The sequence below is a fragment of the Misgurnus anguillicaudatus genome, chromosome 14 (genome assembly GCF_027580225.2).
Source record: "Misgurnus anguillicaudatus chromosome 14, ASM2758022v2, whole genome shotgun sequence".
Classification (NCBI taxonomy): domain Eukaryota; kingdom Metazoa; phylum Chordata; class Actinopteri; order Cypriniformes; family Cobitidae; genus Misgurnus; species Misgurnus anguillicaudatus.
The window spans coordinates 29,386,075-29,404,340 of record NC_073350.2 but is presented as its reverse complement, the minus strand read 5'-3'; the positions used below and the strand labels follow the sequence as shown (position 1 = coordinate 29,404,340).

General features: G+C 35.9%; 1 protein-coding gene across 21 annotated transcripts in view; it reads left to right on the top strand.

The window, feature by feature from the left end:
• itpr1b (inositol 1,4,5-trisphosphate receptor, type 1b) overlaps positions 1-18,266 on the top strand; it is a 163,794-nt gene that overhangs the window by 11,917 nt on the left and 133,611 nt on the right. For all 21 annotated transcript variants that reach the window (XM_055183320.2, XM_055183318.2, XM_055183309.2 and 18 more), the window contains exons 4-6: positions 15,948-16,063; positions 17,721-17,807; positions 18,101-18,259. In XM_055183320.2, coding sequence (XP_055039295.2) covers positions 15,948-16,063; positions 17,721-17,807; positions 18,101-18,259 — 362 coding nt within the window. The remainder of the gene's footprint in view (positions 1-15,947; positions 16,064-17,720; positions 17,808-18,100; positions 18,260-18,266) is intronic.

The following is an 18,266-nucleotide window of genomic DNA, read 5'->3' as shown; positions in this document are numbered from 1 at the left end:
AAGCCAAATAAGCAAATTAACTTTTACAAAGCATTTAAAAAAAACTTTTTGTGATGGATAAGAAAAGCAAAACTTTCTTAAATTATTTATGTCTTTCTTTGTTTAGTCAACAAGAAAGTTTTTTTTTTAAGGAAAACATTCCAGGATTTTCTTAAAGGATTAGTCCCAAAATCCAGATAATTTACTCGCCACCATGTCATCCAAAATGTTGATGTCTTTCTTTGTTCAGTCGGAAAAAATGATGTTTTTTTTGAGGAAAACATTCCAGGATTTTTCTCATTTTAATGGACTTTAATGAACCCCAACACGTTTTAATGCAGTTTTTGCTTCAAAGAACTCTAAATGATCCCAACCGAGGCATAAGGGTCTTATCTAGGGAAACGATTGTCATTTAGTTTTGCATAAATCATCCGTGACCTCTTGACGTGATGACGTATTACGTGAGGTCGCGCTGGCGTGTCACAGGACCGGAGGAAGATAGGAAGTTGTGGTTTAAAAGTGCTTATTTTTTATTTTTCTTGCCAGAAATGACAACCGTTTCCTAGATAAGACCCTTGTGCCTCGTTTGAGATTGTTTGGAGTCCTTTGAAACTGTATTTTAAACTGCATTAAAACTGTTAAGTGTTGGGGTCCACCAAAGTCCATTAAAATGAGAAAAATCCTGGAATGTTTTCCTCAAAAAACATAATTTTGAAGGGGTTTTATATTCAGCAGTCAACAGATGACCTTGTAAAAAATAATAAATCCTTTTATAAGTTTGTGGATTTGCTTGAACTAGAAATAGCCACTGAACATAAATAAATGTGCAAAAGGATTTTGAAAAAATACAATTAGAAAGAGCTACTGTAGAAAGAGCTTTTGAACATAAATAAAATGTGCAAAAGGTAGATATGTGAGTAAAATTTTCAGCACGGTTAAATGCTACAACTACACTAGTCAACATTTGAAGTGGATCAAAAAGGTTAATCAAAGTTGTCCTATAAGACAAGAACAGGTTTGGGGTATTGGTTTTAAAATAACTTTTTGAAAAGGTTTTGATCCACTCCAAATGTTGACTAGTGTAGTTGTTCAGATTGAAAGAGCTTAAAAAAAACGTTAAAATGACACCAAGACCATGTCTATGGGTTCAAGAATAACAAAATACTGGCCATTTGAAACTCTAAACTGTAGTTTAGCAATTAAACTAAATGTATATTACAATTTCAAGAATGTTTTCTGCACATCGCCTGAGGAAATCTGAAGTTACGTCGAGGGGAACCAAACTGACAGCCGCTACAGCGGAGATTATCACATACTTACAAAAGGGTATTGAATAAGGCTTGCGTCTGACCTGCAGCTATCATTCTGGCTTGGTGCGATGTCAGCCAGCGAGTCCCTGATTCTAACCTTGTTATTTTACTACTCAGAGTCTAAAACAAGGAGGGCATATTAAGTGTTCATTAGGGATGCACCGATATGGAAATTTTGCCCGATACCGATAACACTTTATATTTGGGGGGCGATAACCGATATATATATATATATATAGGCCGATAAATATTCATATTATTTTCACAATGAAAAACTCCCAGACCGCGGACATCTTGTCTTTGCGCTAGCCTAGCATACTCTTCATAAGCCCGCAACAAATGTCATCTTCGTGGTATGTCACAGAAAGCACCAATCAAAACTCCACATGGCCAGCAATGAGCAAGTGAAGTGGTGCAACAAACCAAAATAATCCATCATTTATCTGCCTAATTTTGCTATCAGACCGATAACCGATAATATTAAAAATAAGCAGTTATCGGCCAATAACGATATGTCGGCCGATATAGCGTGCATCCCTAGTTCATTGTATTTTCATTTTAACCGAGCAGCTATGGTTGCGCGTTTCACACACAAACACACACCTCTCCAGAGCACGTTGACACTGACTGACCGATGCATGCGCTTTTAACTTGTAAACGCAAGCGTGTATGGGTAATGTAGTCTCTGCTCTCGGTGGGACGAATTAGGAAGCGTACATTAAGGGTGCTCTGAAAAGGCGCTGCGCAGCCAAAGGATTAATTAAACCTCTGATTTTTAAACAGATGTGCAAATGAGCGTTCCAGTACGCTAAAAGCATGTTCTGGGCGCACGGAGAGGTGGTGGTACGCTCAAGAGCTATTTTTGGAAGTGGCGGTACTGTACTATAAATTAACATATAACAACGTCGGAATGGTCCTCTTTCTCTACACTTGTAAACACTGGGGTGGTTGTTTTGCATACGTCATGCGTGACCTTTCCACATGGTTACGCAATATGTAAGGGTCGCGCTGGCGCGAGACACAGCTAGTGCAAGACGAGTTGTGGTTTAAAAGTGAATTTTTTTTTCTTGCTGAAAATGACAATTGTTTCGCTAAATAAGACCCTTATGCCTCATTTGGGATTGTTTAATGCGTTAAAACTGCAATAATAAACTGCATTGAAACTGTAAACTGTTGAGGTCCAATCAAGTCTATTAAAGAAGAAAAATCCTGGAATGTTTTCCTCAAAAAACATAATTTCTTATCAAATGAAAACAAAGAAAGACCTCAACATTTTGGATGACATGGGGGTGGGTAAATTATCTGGATTTTTTTATATGAAAGTGCAGTATTCCTGTCACATCAAAAATATCCGTGTGCTCCTCTTCTCTATGCGAGGCATGCTGGAATAAACCTATTCCCCTACTGCTCATAGAGGTCAGGGACGGCTCTTACAACAGCACTTCTCTCTGGCTCTTTTGTCTGTCGATGCATTGTTTAGTGTATTATCTGACCACGTGTGTCCAAGGTTTCAGTTTCCGCTCTTATTATAATTACAACAAACTAATTGCATAGAAGGATGTAAGTTCAATTGCCATTATAGATGCTCTTTAGATGATTCATTTTTGAGCTAGAAACTTAACTCGAGGTCAGTGGTTATAAATCTATACATATCTTTATATGTATTTGTAGTCTATAATTTTATTTGCATCACATAAAAAGGTCTTAGTGGCATTGAAAACTTAAAGATGTGTAAAAGCTGTTATAAACGGTGTCATTAGAATAAGTATGTAAACAGGATTCGAGGGAGATGTGTCAACTGGTAAAGTTAACTGTCACTGGCAGCTGTTTAGGTCGCTGATGTGAAGTGCTTAAGGTTTTTCTCTTACACAGACTACAAATGTTTAGTCTTTGAAAATTTTCTATTGGAGTAGGTGCTGTGATGCTTTAATGAACTCATAATGACTGCATACAATATATGACAAATATCTCTATATTTTCTTCGAACTGGAAATGATTACATGCTTAAAGTTAAAGCCTCATGTAAGATCACAATCACCTCTATTAAAACAGGATATAATGTAAATAAAATTCAATGGGTTTTTCCTTTCTATTTAAAAATATACACCTGCACAATATTTATGACAGAGCTTCTTTTCCAAAGAAGAAAGGTCATATTAGATCATAGTACCGATATAGACGGTATTGTGTCATCCCATTTCATGCGGGGAAAAAATTCTGATGTATTATCCAAACTCGATATGCTGCCCAGCCTTAAAGGGACACTCCACTTTTTTGAAAATATGCTAATTTTCCAGCTCCCCTAGAGTTAAACATACGATTTCAGTGCCTGAAAATAGTCCCCTGCTATTAAAAGTAACCAAGGGGACTATTTCTGGCAGTGTTTAATATCATTGCGCCTCCTGCAGCCATGTTACGGCAGCAAAGTCCTTGATTATTACACCAGAATGAGAGTATAGTTCCTAGCCATATCAGCCTAGAAAATCACAATTTTTAATTTTCCGTCTGTCCTAGTACACGATGTAACTACAGAAGAGTCAAGAGGCATATATAAGCATTAGGGGTGTAGCGTTTCAAATTACTCACGGTTCGGTGCGTATCACGGTTTCAGGGTCACAGTTTCGGTACGTTTCGGTACACTTTGTTCACAACAGGCTTCTTTACAAAAATACAAACCTAAGCCATTTTTAACCTCTGTCAAAATCAACATTTTCACTTAAGAGCACTTGTATTATTATATTACCTGTACCAACTTTACTATACACTAAAAATTAACATAAAATTTCTTAGAACACTGGGATACTTTTTATATTCTATGCCACTATCTTCATGTTTTTTCGCAAGAAGATCAGTTTGTTAACATTTAAACACAGACGGCAATGTGTGCTGTTTCTGTCTCACCTGCAATCGCGTGCTATCAACAACGCCCTGGTGATGACGGCGCAATATTAGGGACTCGTCATATTAGATGTATTGCCTTGAGCATACGGCACTCGCAAAATTTTACAGTTTTGTCCACGTTTTCTTGAGCATTGCTGCTGCAGTAGACTTAAATGAAGCTGGCGGTGCCTCTATTAGCGTCTTTTCTCCTTCGCTTGCCGCGCTAAACGGTCCGCGCCACGCGCGCACACACACACACACACACACACACACACACACACACACACACACACACACACACACACACACACACACACACACACACACACACACACACACACACACACACACACACACACACACATACACACACCGCACCAAGTGAGGAGGAACTGTGAGGTTGGCAACAAATTTGCATACTTCGAGTTGATTGGACAGGTACACTCAGCTAAACACATGCAGAGCTTATTCAGAACCATAGATTAGCTGTTTTATAAATTGTTTTTTCACCAAACTATATTAGAAATGCATGGTAGAATTAAACACGGTGCATCCCGTACCGTGGGAGGATAACGGGACGATTCGATTCTTTACCGAGAACTGTTACACCCATAATAAGCATACAATATAATAAATGAAAGAACAGACCCTCTGCTTTCAAACCAAAAAGTTTTATCCTATCTTAATTTGTTTTCTTATCACCTCCCAAATGTAAGATAATTGCATTTTTTGTAAAGGGCTTTTGTTAGAGATAAGATTCAAAACCATGATCAAAACATACACAGAGTTTTTACTGTTTTTGAATACATGCATGCTTTAGTATTTTGCAAGAGTGCCACCTAGTGCATAATGGTGGAAATATGGATTGCCGTAAAAACTCGTCAATGGCGGGGAAAGAGTTAAGGGGCGCTATTTGGACCCTGCATTTGAATTGCTGGGGCATTTGTTTTTTTACCTATGGCAATTTTTATAATTACCTTATTAAATGTATATATGTTTGTTTTCTATGTCAAGTAATATAATAGTTATAAGTTGCATAATTGATTAAATTAGTACTAGATGAAGAAAGTGTTTTCTGAGGCTGACACTATGTACTCTGTAACAAAGATGATATTCACTTTCTTCAGCTGTACTCCACCCGTCTCTTCTTTCACACTTTTGTCTCTCTTTTACTGCTTGTTTTTACACCCTGATTACATCCAGAATGACTTTAGTCTGTCTAAGCTTAATCTTTAGAAACCTTAACATTTTCAGCTTTTATCCAATTCACTCTAAATTCTGCTTTTTTAATCCAATAATTGGTAAATATTGGACAGAACACATTTTGGGTTAATAAGTAAACAATTCAATGCAGGGTTGTTTATTTATAACCCAACATGTGTTCTTTAATTGGGTTAAATCTATTAAACCTAAAGTAGCTATGTAATATATTGAAATGCTCAAACAAAATGATATTATGATCCAAGTAGCACTATACAGAGTACCGTTCTACAGTGCAATTGAGATTTATACAAAATCTGAAAGCTGAATGATAAGCTTACCATTTATGTATGGTTTGTTAGGATAGGACAATATTGGCCGAGATTCAACTATTTAAAAATCTGGAATCTGAGGGTGCAAAAAAGAGAAAGAAAATCGCCTTTAAAGTTGTCCAAATGAAGTCCTTAGCTTTACATATTACTATAATTGATAAATTATAGTACTATAAAATGATAAATATGTTTTGGATATATTATACTAGAAATTTACATATAATAATAATAATTTTGACCCATACAGTGTATTGTTGGTTATTGCTACACTGTAAAAAGGTTGCTGTAAATTTTACAGTAACTTACTGGCAGCTGTGCGCCAGTAAGTTACTGTAGAGTCTTGTACAGCAATTTTACTGTATTTGTAACTTACAATATACCATTATTTAAATATACCAGTGCGACTTATGACTGGTTTTATGGTCTAGAGTCACATATATAGATAGCGCACTTAATTTAATGTTTTATGCTAAGTGCCTCTATGAGCCTGTAATATTGCAAGGTCATGTTTGCAGTTTTACTGAACTGTTGACTATAAACGCAGCAGATGGCTGTCACATTATAACTGATACCATTATGCAAATATTAGGGGAAGTTTCATGGCAGGCTTAGGATAACAATACCACTCTGAGTCAGTTATGCAGACAAGTTGTTAAACTTTAAGGCAGAAAAAAATCTAATGCACAGATTTGGCTATATGTTCAAAGTTGAATTATGGGAAATGTTTAAGTCAGAATATTCAGATTAAATTTAAAATGTGTCCTTGTCTGTTAAGATCTGACATACACCATGTTAGTACAGTAGACTTATGTAAATTCACCCAGTTACATTTTTTATATCTACTAGATACTAAACCGTGAATGAGACCGTGGTTTTGATATTGCGAAATGTTACTTATGATGTAACTCTTTCAACATTAACAGCTTCTTCCATCCCCTGGTGTTTAAATTGTTACATTAGCAATCAATGTAGATGTGCTGGATATTGAAGAAATAGATCAGATTTGATTTATTAATGTGCACAAATGACAGTGTGAAAACTCACTTCTAAAGATCAGATTTGAAAAACAAATCTGATTTATGTGCAGCGTCAACAAAGCGGTGATCTAACCAGTAACCATCTGTGTTTTTTATGCTTTAAGCTTTTGTGTTGGATAATAATTTATAACAGACATTGCTTCTAAAGAGCCATGTTAATCATTATTTTAGTCACATAAAAACTAACAATAGGCTACTACTATTAATATTTGCTTTGAAGTTCAGCTCATTCGTCAAATGAATTTAAGCTGAGGTACACTTAAAGTGCATTTAGTAGCTTTAAGGTTTCATGCTTCATACCTTATGCACAGGGAAGTGCTATTTCCCTTTTTTAGTTTTAGCTTTGCATTGCATGGACAATATAAAATGATTTAAAATGTGGCTGAAAATTGAGTATTTTTGTTGGCATTGTTATAAACCCTAAGGCACATTTTTAAGCACAGCGTAGCATTTTATGTACAGTAGGATTGGATTTCTCAATGTGGTATTTTAAGACTGGGTTTGAAATGGATACAGAGGCTGGGACAATGGATGTATTGTATTGTCACGATAGAGATCAAGTCAGGACCAATGAAAAGCACACATGGAGGAGGTAACATGCATTGTGCTGCACACTAAAAAAATGCTGGGTTATTTTAAAACCAGTGTCGGGTCAAAAAGGGACGAACCCGACCTGTTGGCTTGTAATTTAACTTATTTTGGGCATAGTTGGGTTAGATATAAACATTTTCTGAGTTAATTTAACCCAGCTGCTGGGTTTGCCCATTTTTGACCCATCGATAGGTTGAAATTAACCCAGCTTTCTTAGAGAATGGCTGAAGGTCCAAATTGAAAAAAGTTAATTGCTGGTGTTGCAACCTTCTCATGACATCCTTTATTTTAATTTAATGTCATTTAATGATTCGGCTGGTGGCAAAACACAAAATCACTGAACAAATATATTCTCTTCTTGTTTGGTTGTACAGCAGCTGTATTGGTTAACAGATGCATCAGATTTACAGTATGTCTCTTGTTTCCTATAATCAGTTTATTTCCAACAATGTCAATAGGTCTCATTCACTAATTATTGCATACATTTTTCGTATTTATATGCACACTTGACATTTAATTAATTCGAGATGCGCGGTCTCTGTCAATCTAAAATAAAAGAGACAGGAGATCAAGTGATTGACGTTTAGACTTCTCATTACATTTCCATGACGTTTACATCAGGCATTAAGCAGACGCTTTTATAAAGAGATTTAGGAAAGTGTGAAGATTTGTCATTATGTACATGTTCTTTATATGTGTAGATAAAATAAGTACACTGCAAAAAATGATGTGTTAATTTTTTACACATTGTGTGTGTCATGCCATTTAAGGCGTTATTTCATGTTAAAATAAATGAAAGGGAATTAAATTAAAAATTAAATTAAATTAAATGTGTCGTCCCTATACTAACACACCTTCTGTGTTATTATTAATTGTGCCGCCCACATGGTCCTGCGACGTTAGATCAGAAATGTCTTGTCTGCAAGTGTTAATTTATCACAAAATAGAGTAACATGAGTAACCAACTCATTTAAATTTCACTAATATATATATAATACAGAAAATATTGTAATATAAAATATAATCATGGACATTTTATATATCAACATTATTATGCTGCATTTACACCAATGTGAAGATGCGTTGACGTGCGTCTGGAGGTCTCGCGGTGCGAATGATGCGCTTGATGCGGCGCGGAAGACGGAATTGAGTACCTAGCGCAGTACGCGTGAATGGTGCTTTTCGTGCATTTTGCGTTTGAACAATTTGAACTTTGGCATTTTGTCAAATGCTTGCTTTTTCCGCGCGTCTACTTCGCCTGAAACACGATTGGTGTAAACGCAGCATTATACACATTATAATTATAGCTTAGTATTTGATTATAGGGATGCATAACACTTAATCGCGATTAATCTATAGCAAAATAAACGCTTTTGTTTACATTATATATGTCTGTGTGAACTGTGTATAATAATTATGTATATATAAATATGCACACATGCATGTATTATTTTAATATAATATTATTTATATATTAAGTATTTATATTATACATAAATATACAAATGTATATACACATGTAAACATTTCTTAAAAATATACGGTGCGTCATGTGTGTACATTTATCTATACTAAGTTATTATACACAGTTCACACACATATATGATGTAAACAAAAACTTTTATTCTGCTATAGATTAATCGCGATTAATCGTTATGTATCCCGATTATTGCATACAAGTGGTTTTAGAGTTTCTTGAATTTTTGCATACATTTAGAAGAAATTTTAATACAAACATTTTTGTTGATTCACGTTTTGTTTCTGAAAACGTCCGTAAATTTGTGCATGCACATGATTAGTGAATGAGACCCAGTGTCCTTTAAACTGATACTACATGTTGTGCGAACAGCAGAGTACACAGTTAGTGCACAGTCAGGTTATGTTCCTATAATATTGCTGTGTGTGGACAGCTAGATATCTGGTGACTCTCGAGGACATTTTGTCTATAACTTCTTTCTTGCATTTGTATCATTTAAAGGAATAGTTCACCCAGAATTGACACTGTTCTCATATGCACCCTCATATCAATCATAATACTGACATTCGTGAGTAAATTAACTTTGCTAGTCTGAAAAAAACATATGCAAAGTAAATTTAAATACCAAACTGTTTTTGTTGAGGTAATAATACAGTATGTACCCTCAAGGTCAAAGCTGATTGGTCAACATAATGAGATGATGTGCACCTTTACTTCCAATATAAACTTTTACAATTTGACCCGACCTGGCACATTATTGTTGTCTTCCGCTGTAGACACAGTGTGGGTTTGTAAGCCTTTAATTTTGCTAGAATGAAATTACAGCTTTATATATAGCTTTTTTATTCAATGACAACATTGAGCATGAAATATGAATGTGGATATGATGCACAAGGCACATGCAAATGTCGAAAACCATGGGTACTTCTGCTTTTTGCAATTGATTTCCTTTTGCAAAATGAGGTATTGTGGCATTAAAATGTGCAATAATGAACACTGTGTTACATAAGTTTGTTATGCTGCTATTTTAAACAAATGTGCACTGAGATGATATAAGAACACATTTTATCTGCTGCTGGTGCTTTGCTCAGGTGGCAGTAGCAGACATCGGCGCTAACACTAAATCTTTAGATCCCTGATGGTATTAATAGCCCACTTAAGCAGGTTTAAAGGCCTGGTTTCCAGAGAGCTTTAGAATGGCATTGAAACGTTTGCCCTTCTGTTCTGATCCTGGGTCAGGGCCACAGGGTTTTACCTGGGTATCTCATGTGTGACACTTCTGTGTGGATGTATGAAAGACTAAAACTGAAAAGTGGAGTCTAATAGAGGGTCCAGCTGCAGACGTTTCTGTATCAACTATTCCCTTGAGATGTTATTTTTTAATGTTTCCTCTTTCAGTATTCAGTGCAGTGTATCTCCATACTGGTTTAGGTTACTGTAGAGGAAACTAAATGAGCAAAAAAATGAAACCAAAATGATAAGGCTACTAATAAAGTGTTTTTTGATGAGTTGATATAGCATTATGATTATTACTGATGTCACCATTATATTTTGGTGCATTTTTTTTATATTGAGATATTGTTGGTGTGTTTCTTTAGCTCAACTGGTAGTTAGCAGTGCAAAGGTTACAACCGTTATAGCAATAAAGCTGCTAGCCTTTTGCTACTTATATTATAATGTAGAAAACTGCAGATCACAAAAAAAAAAAACTTTAGCTGGGTTATTATGAGTTGGTCTAGGGGTAGCATTATTTGAAGAGTTTGGTTCCAAAACGTGATAAACGCCATTAAAAAAAAGAGTTACCGCCAGTATTAAAAAAATACTGATCCAAAATCTGATATCCGCTGTGTTATTCTGTTATCTTTTCTCCTTTTTTTTTTAAACCGTGACAAACGCCAGTCCTCCTTTTCTGCAGACTGCAATAAATCTGTTTAACCAGTCACAGCGCACCATTCCACGCATTGTAAACTATAATTAAATGGCGACGCTTTGAACACACACGGAATCCTAGTTTTCCTCATCAAAGTACATCATATTTGTACCTCATGATCAACAAACAAACAAAAACAAAGTAATAGTTTTGTTGGCATTGATAAACCTGTGGTGGTTTTCTGTGATGGGAAATCAAAATCTAATCATTTACGCGAGAGGCACTCGGGAGACGGAAAAATGACGGCTGTTGCTTGTTCTCACACGGCAGCATCAAGCTTCTGTAAAGCTTAAACATTGACCCCAGAGGATCTTATGAAAAACTTTCCATTATTTTACTCGAAGCCAACAAAAATCAAACAAGACCAAAACATTTTACAGCTGATTGCTCTCAAAAAAGTTCAGCGACGACGTCCCAAGGATGACAGCAGCAATGACAGTGTTCTTAATATGACAAAGTATGGGCTCTATCTTACACCCGGCGCAATGCGACGCAAGTGTCTTTTGCTAGTTTCCACCCTGCGCAATTATCATTTTCATGTTTAGCGCCACGTTGTTTAAATAGCAAATGCATTTGCGCCCCCTTTTGCGCCTATGGGCGTTCTGGTCTGAAAACGAGGTGTGTTTAGGTGCATTGTTGGCGCGTTGCTATTTTGAGGCAACTAAAATAGACTACGCCATTGACCAACAAAAACCTGGTCTAAAGTCAATGGCGCAATATGTTTTTTTGTTATTTAAAGAGCGCATTAGTAATATGTGCCTATAAACGAGACGAAAACGCGGGTTTGCTTATCACATACATGAATGCGCAGCAGCACAAAACGCTTTAAAATATGAAATATTAAACGATTAAATGTAAAAGATTATTATTGAGTCTCTTGGACATAAATGAGGACTAATTATGAGACGTTAGAAAGGGTAAAGAGCTGCTTCACCTGTAGCCTGGAAATAAATGCTTTGCTTTAAACAAATGCATCTATTTTTAAATGTTTGTAAATGTGTGTAAAAACTATCTTACGGATTTATTGTACATAATGACTACCTGTGGATATGGTAAGATGAGAAAGATTTTAAGTAATGCTTTGTAAAAAAAATCCCATATGGCGCTGTTCTAGTGCTGAAACACTTCGGCTCTCTGCACGTTTGTAAATCCTTTATCTCTGGTTTGTATTTTTAGAGTACAAATCTTTTCTTGCATATTTGCAAATTATTTTATGAGATTACATTGATTATGTAGGATATCATTACATTTACAGCAATTCAAAGCCTGCTATTCGTACTTCTATGACTGAAAGAAAAAGGCTTTTAAAGGTTTTAATTCAAAAAATTAAAAATTCAATAAAAATGAAAACAACACAATTATTTAACATTAATCTTAAACTGGGGTCTTCTTTCTCCGCTTAGTTTTTCAGTTTACAAGGTCCTTCATCTAAATAGGGATTACGCACACCGCCAGTGCAACTGGCTTTTAAAGGGGATGAGAGATGAGACTCTCATTGGTTTATTGCACGTTACGCCCAAAACACACCGATTACTCATTAGGAAAATATGTACAACCCTTTTCGACCGTGTGCTTGGTGCACAAACCATTTTTCCTGTTGTTAAATTAGCAAAAGTGGCATCAGACACGCCAATTTAGACCGTGCACCGTGCGCTTTAGACGATGAGCTTAGATTGTTAAAATAGGGCCCCCAGTGTTTTGATTAATGCCATTAATGTTTATTTTTTTAATCAGTGTATATCACTAGTCAACTAAATGAATATAACATGGTAAAGATGAATGCGCATTTATATAATGATTTATAGCATTTAAAAAAAACTTGTTGATTTATTGCATTTTGTAGAAAAAATAATCTGTTTTATAATAAATCTTTGAAAATCAAATTATGGATTTGAATTTTTTATGTTATTATAACTTAAAAATGCTATTTGAAAGTTTGTAACAGAAAATAGTGGTTTTCATCTTTACACTTTCTTGGTATAGAAAACACGTTTTTACCGAAATTAGTCAAAATGAATTTCTTGTGTTTTGGAACCAAACTCTTCATTTTTTGCAGATGTACTCACTGTCATAATTGTGCTGTTTATCTGAGGTCATGCTGCTTTCGTTTGTTGTTTGTATGTGTGATTGTCTCTTTGTGCTTTAGGTCATGCTAACTCACTCTCTTTGAGTTTGGCCTAGCATTGCTCCTCCTCCTCATCAACCTACATTTCTCTTCCTCTTTCTCTCTGTTTTTTTTCTCACTGTCCCACTTTCTCTTCACATCCTCCTCTCTAAACTTTCTTCCTCTCATACAGTTTCCCTCCACACTTCGAAAGGGTAATCCCTGAGCGTTAGTGATAGCCGTTTTGTGGATGAAGTGCTATTTTTACCCGTCGCGCTTAATCATGTCCCTCTTGTGTGGTTTCCCTCCCCTCTGTGTTACTTTTAACTTTCTTCTACTGCCTTCAGGTAGCAGCACAACATTTGCCATGTTTTTTATAGGGGGTTAATTTTACATGTATAATACAGTAACTGTTATGATCACGCAATCATTGCCCCATCATGTTTATTTTGCTAATTACCTATATTTTCTAAGAACATTTCTGTAAAGAAAAATTGAAACAATATACATTTTAAAAACGCCTTACAAATAAATGTGAATTAAATTAAGGGCATTTGTGCTTGTCTTCTGTGAACAGAACCTCTGCTTCTTTTACGTGATTGGTCAACATTTTGACATTAATGAGTGCATTTATATTTTAGCGCTCACGTAACACACGCTGTTTCTGCATTTCTGATGTTAATCTGGAGTACCTATAGAGTAGTATGACATCCTTTATATCTCCGTAGAGTCTTTAGTTTAATCAGATTTATAAAAAAGATTAGCTTTACCGAATCTTTCCGATAACGTACGAAAAAATGAAGAAGGAGGAGTTACTACCGCGGGTGGAGCGAGTACAAGTCATGCAACACTATACAACACTGTTTTAACTCATGATTCACTACATGTTCGTGTCATTTATATCATATGCACGCGCCTATTTCCAACATAAGACAGAAGTCTGTCTTACCACGTGCAACTCGTCATGACCCGGTTGGGAAAATCCAGCGCATCAAACACACGCAAAACTCCGCTGCTACCCCGGATAATAAACTATATCCATTGTTTCCATAAGGCTGGATTTCTTCTCCTTACATCCAAAAACACACTTCATCTTTCGTGCCATTGTTGAGTGTTGAAATTAAACAAAGCTGAGTGGCGTGATAAGCTGTTTGCAAGCTCTAGCGTCTCCCGCTGATTGACGGGTGGGCGGGGTTTTCCGGGGGAAGTGCCCATATAAAGAAGTGATGCGTATAGAAACCCCTGAAACGTCAGTTGGACCTGTAATCGAAAAAAACTTTCCGAAAACTTGTATGAACCCTGGCGAAGTGCATTCGGCACAGAAATACTCTGTAACATGTCCAACTGCTTTTTTGACACTTTGCCTACGTTTAGCATGAGGAAACAACTCTATAACTGTCTTAATAAGTCAGAATGCTTGAAATACCATTGAACCCCCCCCTCCCCTTTAATATATTTTTCTATGAGTGTATTAAATTAATCCCATAATAGTCTATTATATTTCTTTCATAGCTTTTCTCTTGGCTGCACTGCTTTCAGTAGTGTATATTTATAGTAGAGCATTTATCCAGTCATATTTCAGCCAGCGGCTGACATCATCTGTTGCCAGGGTTAAAGAAATCTGCCTAGGCCTTCAGAACGAACAGTGCAGGCGCCTTCAGCTTAAGATAAATGGCAATAAAAATCATTGCATTAACCAATCCGGTTTCGAGTTTGGGTCACCGGGGGCCATCTAGAAGGCTTACAATGATGTCTGCACAACTTAAGTCAGAATCATTTATGCTATTTCTTTTGCAAAAAAAGAGTTTGCCTTAATTTTAAATACCTTTCAAATCGGTTTTCTGTAGAATATTCGGTGCATCTAATTTTGTGTTTTTTTATAAGTAAATTTTGACTTTTCCTTGAGGTGTAAAAAACAGTCATTTCTATTTTACTTTGCAATTTAACAGTTGATGTGTTTCTAGTGCCTCGACGTCATAATGATAGTAGTACAAGATGGATTAATTTAGATAGGACACCACTGAAGGCCTAGGTGTGAAATGCACGACCCCCATTGGATGAGCGCAATTAGATCACAGTTTGCTGCTACAAAGGAGGCAGATATAACAGCGGCTGGGCCCAAAAATAAAAACACAGTATTGTGATTGTTATTGTTATATGTGCTAACAGTAAGTCGGCCCACAGTGCCCGGTGGCCCACCGGGAAAACTCCCGGTGCTCCAGATGGCCGCTCCGCCCATGACCGTACACTTATCAAACTGTGACTGATACATCATGCCGTTTCAAATCTGTACAGATAAGAAGCTATAAAGCTTAAGCAGACAGAAAGACTGTGGCTATGCTTTATTTTCTTTATGCTGGATTGTTATTTGGTGTGAGATTTATTTTTAGTGAGAGCGTGAGATAAAGCCCCAAAGTGTGTGTCTCACGCCAAATGCAGAAGAGTTGGCAACCCTGATATTACCATCAACATTAGAGCATAACTGCTTTAAAGGGGCAGTTCATGCAAAAATAAATTGTCATTATTCTCCTTCATGTGTTTCAAAACATATAGACTCAACTCTTTTAATGATTGTATGATTTCATAGCTGTTTAATTTAAATGGTTCCTTAATTTTTTATTTCTTGTTTAAATGAGGTTAATTGTGATATTTACCTGGCCGCTTTTTTTTAAAGGTGTTTGATTCTATGAGACTCTTATTTTAATATCAGTCTGCCAGGTCATTAAGCAGATATGAGTTAATGTGAACTGGAATTATCTGGACTCTTGGCATCTCTTTTGGGAACTACATGAATTGTGCATGCAGTTATTTGTGTATTTTATCCTCATCATTTTGTTCTGTAATGAGTACATTTAAATGGGTCACAAATGTCTCTGGGAATAACCTGCTTTTATGCTTTCCAAACATGTCTAAAATACACCTTTGTGATTCAGTACTAATGGATATAATCCAGTTTTAATGCCTTGTTGGGTCCTGCTCTTTGAAAGGTCATTTAACTCTCTGTGTTATGCACGGGAAGACTGTATAAACACTGATACAGGCTTGTGAAAACCTTTGTGTGAACATGTCTGCATAGGTAATTTTCGTCATTTTGTCTTTACTTCCAGACTGTCTGTTCAAGCTGTGTCCCATGAACAGATATTCGGCCCAAAAACAATTCTGGAAAGCGGCGAAGCCAGGAGGCAACAACACCACTGACACAGTGCTCCTCACCAAACTACATGTGAGACAAACTCACTCATGCCTTTACAATTTCTGTATCAGACGTGGTTGCGTGATTCAAGGCTTTTGTTTGTTTTAGTTTGTAGTACTTTAGTTTGAGGCTGCATATTTTTTAATGAGTTTTAGCATAATCGAAAGTCCTGAAGTGTGTCACAGTTTACATTCTCCCAATTTGCATAAAGCATAAACCAGCAGTAATGTGTTTAACCCTCAATTGGTCCTTGGGGTCTATGTACGCACACTCTCTCACGCACATGCTCTGTCATACATGTGCGCACACACACACACACACATTCAGACAAATTTCTGTAGCATTTTGTAAAAACAGACATTTCATAATGCATCAAAAACTACAAAAATTCTACTATTTGAAATAAGAATTATTTTTAGGGGCGGTTTCCCGGACAGGGATTAGACTAGTCCTAGACTTAAACACTTTTAAGAGCTCTCCAAACTGAAAACAACTTTCACTTACAGATCTTAAAATACATCAGGGCCGTTTGTTTTACTTCAAGATGCACACAGGTAATGTTTTTAGTAAGGCATGTTGTTTAAAACTAGTTATATTTCCTAATTAAACTAAGGCCTAGTCCTGGATTAAGCTAATCCTGGTCCGGGAAACCGCCCCTACATGTCCTTTCTAAGGTTTAAATATACATAAATTCACAAAATTTATCACTAAAGTAGTGAGGTGAGCAGTTGGCCATATCCAATAAAATGAATGGCTTTCTATGGCCCTCTGTTGGTCAAGCTATTTCTTTCTTAAAAGGTAATTCCTTAAGGTATATCCAGAAACATTTTAAAATAAATTTAGATAATCACTTAAGTGATTTTTTTCATAAAAAAAATCTATATTTCACATGCAAGCAAATGTTGTAATTGAGGATTTTTGTGGTAAATGGGTACAAAAGTACTACAAATCTCTTAAAACACAGCTTTGTTGTATAGATGAGAAGTAAACAACAACAACAAAAAGGTATAATATTTGTATTATAGAAAATTTATATTTTTCTTACAATTATGCTTTCAATTTTTGGGGAAACAAGGACCTTTGAGGGTTAATATTAAACATGCTCTTTTAATGAGACAATATGACGTCATTTATTTTTCCCATATACTTTTGAATTACCTAAAAAATAAGCTATGTGGTTAACAAAAGTTTATGACACTTAAAAGTTTTAGATAATCTTACACGTAGAAGATAATCTTCACAGAAGAACACAATTTAAAGAATTTTAAAAAAATTTCTAGTAAATGCATTTATATTTCAAAATTCATAAAAGGTGTTTTTTCATCTGTGAAGATTAACTTGCTGGACAAAACATGCAAGTGTCAACTTTTTGTTAAACACAGAGCTTATGTTTTACTAAAAGTCTATGGTAAAAATGTATGAGCTTTCGTAGAGGAAACCAGTGTCCCGCTAACTTCCGGGTTGACCTACAAAATACAACCCTGCGGCACTCCATTAACCACAGATTAGGTTTGAGTTAAATTTAAGTGTAGACTTTATTAAGTAAAACCAAGGAAATTAAATAAATGACAAATAAAGTTATTTGCTTTTAAGATTTATTACATTTGTCATGCACTTGTCAAAGTTTTACATTCATGTGTGAAATATATTGTATAAACTAAATATTTCCTTTTAAACTTGTTTTCAGCATGCTGCTGATCTAGAGAAGAAACAAAACGAATCAGAGAACCGGAAGCTTCTAGGAACGGTGATTCAGTATGGAAATGTTATTCAGGTAGGGCAGCCAGCTGGCAGATGGAAACCGAAGAGATCTCACACTGGTTAACAGAGTTGGCAAAACAGACATCCATTGTTTAGTGTTATTTTAATGCCCATATCATTAGGCTACGTTCACGATTGTTCTGCATAATTTATCTCACAATATGTTGTGTGATCAGCGTTGTATGACCTCAAACATGACCTCAACTCAAAAGTCATAGTCTATAGCTAAAGTACACTTAACAGTTTTATTTTTGTACATAAGAGTCATAGAAGTTTGCTGATTTAAGTTTGTTCTCCATTTCACAGTTGTTGCATTTAAAAAGCAATAAGTACCTCACGGTGAACAAACGCTTGCCTGCTTTGCTGGAGAAGAACGCCATGCGTGTGACGTTGGACTCGGCTGGAAACGAAGGCTCGTGGTTTTACATACAGCCCTTTTACAAACTTCGCTCCATAGGAGACAGTGTAAGTG